The sequence below is a fragment of the Populus nigra genome, chromosome 7, assembly GCF_951802175.1.
Source record: "Populus nigra chromosome 7, ddPopNigr1.1, whole genome shotgun sequence".
NCBI classification, from domain to species: Eukaryota; Viridiplantae; Streptophyta; class Magnoliopsida; order Malpighiales; family Salicaceae; genus Populus; species Populus nigra.
In genome coordinates, this window is record NC_084858.1 from 978,990 (window position 1) to 984,916 (window position 5,927).

Sequence of the window (5,927 nt, forward strand, 5' to 3'; positions counted from 1 at the left end):
TGTATGTTTTTTGGCCTATTTATTGTTACTTTACTTCTCCTGTTTAGTCGTGCTATTCATGGTTAAATCAGTTTGATTAATATAAATTCTCTTATTTCATAATTAAAAAACAACCAAACAAATTAGACTAATAAAAACATGTAAGAATCATGAAAATAAACAAATTATATAGAAAGGAAACCAAGATACAAGAAGCAAGAACATGTATTTCGAATCATCTTGAATAATACTTCAACTATATATAAGTCAAGCATTGCATTGAAACTTGGGGAAGATGTCTTGAATGATCCAGTCGGCCAGCTGCTCATTTGCCTTCTGAGTACAATGTCCATTATCCCAGAAGACATATTCTTCAGGCTTAGGGCAAACTATGGTACCCTGAGCTCCACAGAGTTTATCTTTGAACAAGACAGCTTTCTTTTTAATTTCGACATCGACATCACAACAAGCTTCTGTCAATGATTTGAATCCTACACGTTGCAAGAAGTAATTAAACATGTCAGAAGCATATCATATCCGAACAAATTAATTTGATTTGAATCCTACTCGTTGCGGAGTTTTTTTAAAAATTGATTTTTTTTTGTTTAAAATTAATTTTGTCATGTTTTCAGATCGTTTCGACGTGCTGATGTTAAAAATAATTTTTTTAAATTAAAAAAAATTATTTTGATATATTTCCGAACAAAAAACACTTTGAACCGCAACCACAACCACACTTCCAAACACCCTCTTAGAATACATAATTGTGTATGAAGGGGAGAAAGCACTCACCAAGAGATTGGGAGTTATCCAAAATCGATTGCATTGCATTGTAAAGATCACCATATACTATTTGTACATCAGGATGTTGCTCTCTTAATTCCTTAAGGCCTTCTTGAAGAAGAACATTGTGGTAATTGCAGAAGTCATTGTTGTCCTTTACACATCCAAATCGATCATAAGTGGCAGATTTGTTAGCAGATTGCATGGTTACTGAGATTGGTCTACACCCATCTAGGGCTACTCCAAAGACGAGGACTTTTCTAGCTCCTTGGGAAATGATTTTCTGTAGCCAATTAAAGCAACATAATTTATTTACCACAAAATAAGATAAAATAATTAAGGATTGAGAACTCAAAACGTTTGATTTAATTTTCAATGATCACAAAAAAGCTCTTATTTTTTTAACATATGAACTTGTTTCTGAGAAGTAATTACTTAAAACAACGTACCTTAAGAGCTTGCTTTATAGCCTCCACAACGTCAGACACCAAGCCATTCTTCTTTATCTCTTCAATGTTTTGATTTTGGCTGAATGCATAACCATAGTCATTGGTTCCGAAATTTATCATGAAAAGTGACGAGCTGACCGCCTTCGTACAGTCTATCAATCGTAACAAAGTGTAAGATTAAAATTTATAGGCCTTTCTTTCAGTTCTATTATATAGAGGAAGCTGTAAACCCTAAGACAAACATATATGAGATTGAAATTGTAAATACTAAGTTGACCTGATCAGATCTTACTCGAACTTGACTTGGTCAATTGAATTGATTAGGTATGATGACTAGGTTAATCTAGATTTGATCAGGTTAATTTTCAAATTAAATAAAAATAAAATATAGCCCAGACCAAGTTTAAGATCGACAAGTTAGTGTATCGATCTGAAAGGTTGTGACGAGTTTAATAACTATTCGATGAGAGGGAAGTATATTTTAGCAACCACCTTTGACATTGTTACAGTATCCTTTGAAATAATCATCCAACCATCCAAGTTGTACACTGAGAGAAGGCTTCGCCCAATCCAGGGTGATATTCTTTTTTGCAAGAGCTTCCTTTGACAAGGCTGGAGCGCCGCTGTACGCGAAGTTCACTCCACGACTTGTTGACAAATGTAATGCACTAGAATTCTTATAGGGAACGACCAAGGGGAGATCGGCTGATCTTGCTGCAAAATTTGGAAGCAAAATTCTCATAGCAATCCAGCCTTACTCTCAAAAGTAATAATTGTTACGTAAAACAGAGAGAAAGGAGAAGATTGTTTGCTCACCAATGTAATCAATTATTAACAGTCCATCAGAGGGTCTACCAGTTGCTTCGTTAATGGTTTTTCCATAAGGAAACATGGCTTGCCAAATAGAAGGATTATCTATGGCTGAGTTGCCTGTATCTGAAATTGAAGTCCCGAGATTATATATTGCATCAAATCCACATTGCTTAAGTTTGGGTACTATATTAGATGCATTGCATGAATTCTGAGGAAGAATGATGTGAAGAAAAGTAGAACAGATAATAAGAACTTGAAACAAAGCCAGAAATCTGATGGCCATGGCTTCGAGGAAATTGTTTAGTTCTTGAAATTTCTTTTTTGTTTTTTTCTCATCAAATGGAGGGAAATATATATGTAATGGAGACTAAGAGGTTAAAATTAGAAATTAGAAACCACTTGAAGACAGCCTAGTAGAACAAGGATAATAAAATCCAAACAGAAAATACCTAAAAAAAAAAAAGCTCCACCTCAAACAAGCTCCAACCAGCAATCTAGCCAGCAAATTAAAACAAAAATTATGAAAAAAATAAATTCTTATCAACATTCTTTTAGGAATGAAAGTAATTTCTGTTTTTTTTATTTCATCAGATTATTTTATTTGTTACATCATAAGAACATGTTATTTATAGGTAGCTGACATATTGTAGATCAAAATTGTAGAGGTAATAAATTATTTTTTACTAATTTGGGAAGAATGTATGTCATTTCTTGCTGTATAGAAGCGTGAGAATCAAACTAGTGTCCTATAGCATAAAATGATTGGCTACACCAAACTAAATTTGGTTCATGTCTGTTATCCTTTACATTCTACTAATGCAATTTGCTGTATGAAATTTGAAGTTTATTTATGGCAGCAAAGATTTGAAGCAAAACAAATGTCGCACGTGTGCGACGTCGTGGTGTAAACATCTACCCTTAAAATTTTAACTATTATGCAAACATGGGGAGACAAGGGATTCTTATCTTTTATTAGTGGAAAAATAGAGTGGGAGTCGCCACCTAGTATTTTGGTCACTAGGAACCCTATCTGGTCTCAGAGATCAGGTACGAAGACTGGTTGCGTAAAAGAAAAGTATTAACACCCCAAATACGCCCTACCTAAAGTAAACTGCATTGTTTTATTGTCTGATAAAATCTAAGGTCTTGTCGTGTTTTCTAGTTATTGATCCATCTATGGTTTAAGAAAAGTCCTCTTTGGTAAATGGATCCTTATTTTATTGGGTAAAACCTAACCGTTCTAACGTCAACAAAAGAATTTAGCATCCAGGATACGTCTTAGGTATAAGATCATAACCCTAGATATTAAAAGAAAACAAAATAATTTTGTTTCAAAATTTTAAAATATTGGCCTAGTTCTCGTGACTTTAATAAACTGGTTATTAAAGCCAAAATACATGCTAATACATATTTTTGAAATTTTCTTTGTTGTATGAAAATATAATATGATTTTTTTTAATTTTTGAGAGACTTGACCATATGCATAAAAACAATTTTTTTTTGTTTCAACGAAAACTAGGTATTTTAATACCGGATTTGTATCTTTACTGTATAAAAATACAAACCAATATCAATTAAAATACAATAAAAAATATACAAGAAAATCACAAATTTTTTGAAATAATTTTTTAAAAAATTTTATTTTATTTTTATTTTTTTACGAGCTGGACCCAACCCGCCCCATGTGGCTGGGCTGGACCCCGCAGGCCTAACCGCCCGGCTGGGAAAACAAATTATGCAAATGGATGTAGTTACTGTTCAAGTGAATTATAATTCACTTGAACAGTGAAAATGCAAAAATGAATTGCATGCATAGAGACGAAGAGAACAAACCTGATGGCGGAAACGATGTCGAAGACGATGGTAATGGCGTACGCTTACAGTGATGCTGGTGGCGGTGTAGAGGAAGCCGACGATGGCTCACGGTGGTTATGACGGTGGCGGGTAGTGTTTGCTGCAGTTTTCCTTCTTCTTCCCCGTGTAGAGGCACCAGCCTCTGGTTTTTTCCTTTTCTTGTCTGCTTCTGATCTACGTTCCCTTCTTCTTTTTTCTATTCTGTCTCTCTCTCAGAACTTATGTCTGCCTCCCCAAAATTTCCTCTCTTCCCCTTCTGTTTCAACCTCTCCTCTCCGTCGTTTCCTCTCTGTTTTTCCTTTTTCTCCTTTGCTCCCCCTGTTTTCTTTTTCTGCTGTCTCCTTCCTTTTCCCTCCCCTCTGCACTGGCTTCGTGGTGGTGCTGCTGCTCTCGTTGGTTCACAGTGGTGGCTTCGCCGTTGCAGACGAAGATGACAGTGTGGAAGGGTTGTTCCACCAACACTGCTTCCTCTCCTGCTGTTGTTTCCTCTGTTTTTTTCTTTGCTGTCCCGTTCCTCCTCCTCCTTTTATTTCTCCTCATTGTCACCTCTCCTCTCTCCTCTCTCCCTTTGTTCTCTTTTTTCCTTCTGTCGTTCTCCTTTCAGTGTTTCTACCCCCCATCTCTGGTGTCGTCCTTTTTCTCTCCTTTTATAGCCAAAACTGCATGCGTTTTTTAATGAAAACGTTCGGGGCCATTATTTGCAGTGGTAACGGTAGAGAGATAGTAGCTGTGAAACGTTCCCCATAATCAGCGGCATTTGTTGCTGAAACGGTTCCTGTTTGCTGAATCGGTGAAGAAGACAATGAATAGTGCCTTTGAAACGGCACCGTTTTGCCACTTTAAATGATATTTCTGTTTTGGTCCTTGGATATTTTTACAATTTTGTAATCAAGCCCCCCGGAAAAGTTGTAATTGGATCCCTTGATTGTAGCGCCTTTTCCGGTTTGGTGCTTGGTTTCAGATTGTTTCAATTACGTCCCTAATTGGCCATCACACTTTAATAATTATGCAATTAAGCCCCTGATTTGACCAAATCAACTCTTCAAAATTATAATTGGACCCCAAAACTTTAATTTTTTCCAATAACAGCCTAAATTGACTTAAAAATCAATTCTTCTTACAATCCAACCCTCCATAAATTCAATTAAACCTTAGATAAAATTTAAATGAGTCTATAAACATCTGATTTTGGACTTTTCTTCCTCAAATTGAATTTTCCTTATCAATAGGACTCTCACTATCAAATTTCAACCTTTTGCATTTTTGAATCTCCTTAACCAATTTTGGTATTTTTTTGGCATTCCAGCATCCTTTTCTCGCTCATATTATTTTTTGAATTTCTTTTGAATATTTCTTTTGATATTTTTTGTATTTTCTCATTTTTTTTTATGGAAACTCAAAAATGGATAACAAAAACAAACATAACATTTCTAACCCTAAAGTTTCACTTCAAAGTATAGATTTTGAATTTGTGAAACATTGAATTAAAAATCAAATTAGTCTAGGGAAAGGGATGGAGAAAAAGAAAATACCTTAAGATCCTGTTTAAAAAGTTAAATAAACTATCCTAGGGAAAATGTGAAGCAGAACAAAATAAAATAAATAAATAAACCTTTAAACAAGCTAAGTTAACTAATATCAATACATTTGAGGTCAAATTAAAAGTAAAGTCCACTTATTTTTTTAGGTTAAATTTTTTATTGAGATTTATTGTTCAACATAAGCTCTTTAACGTAAATTATTCACATGATTAAACAAATTATGGATGAATAAAAAATTAGTTTAAAAAAACCATCGTTGGCATGTTTTGAAGAAATATTAATAAAAAATTATAAGACTATCCCATGTATATAAAAAAAAAACAAGTTTTCTTAGTTGCTTATAAAATAGAAATGTGAATTTACTTCTCATAATTAACACTTAAGTTTTTATAGAATAAAGGAACTAAATAAAATGTGTTTTGGGCCTTAAGTCACATGCATGGCTCCACTGATACTCGGGCTTCAAGCCTTGGCCTGGCATGGGTTAGGGTTTAATGTAAAAAATAAA

The 5,927-nt window shown here is 34.2% G+C and overlaps 1 protein-coding gene across 1 annotated transcript; it reads right to left on the reverse strand.

Annotated features, from left to right (window-relative positions):
- Window positions 1-246: 246 nt before the first annotated feature.
- LOC133699354 (acetylajmalan esterase-like) lies at window positions 247-2,307 on the reverse strand. The gene is made up of 5 exons (XM_062122590.1): window positions 2,028-2,307; window positions 1,704-1,925; window positions 1,212-1,363; window positions 772-1,045; window positions 247-470 (listed from the first exon to the last, which is right to left on the reverse strand). Exons 1-5 carry the CDS (start codon window positions 2,305-2,307, stop codon window positions 247-249), a joined length of 1,152 nt encoding a protein of 383 aa, XP_061978574.1.
- Between the last annotated feature and the right edge of the window lie 3,620 nt (window positions 2,308-5,927).

Excerpts from the sequence above, each read along its gene's own strand:
- LOC133699354 (XM_062122590.1), bottom strand. The coding sequence starts at position 2,307 with ATGGCCATCAGATTTCTGGCTTTGTTTCAAGTTCTTATTATCTGTTCT. Across the intron at positions 1,926-2,027 it reads GTTAATAATTGATTACATTG|CAAGATCAGCCGATCTCCCC; the intron begins GTGAGCAAACAA and ends CAAATTTTGCAG. Across the intron at positions 1,046-1,211 it reads CTATAAAGCAAGCTCTTAAG|AAAATCATTTCCCAAGGAGC; the intron begins GTACGTTGTTTT and ends AATTGGCTACAG.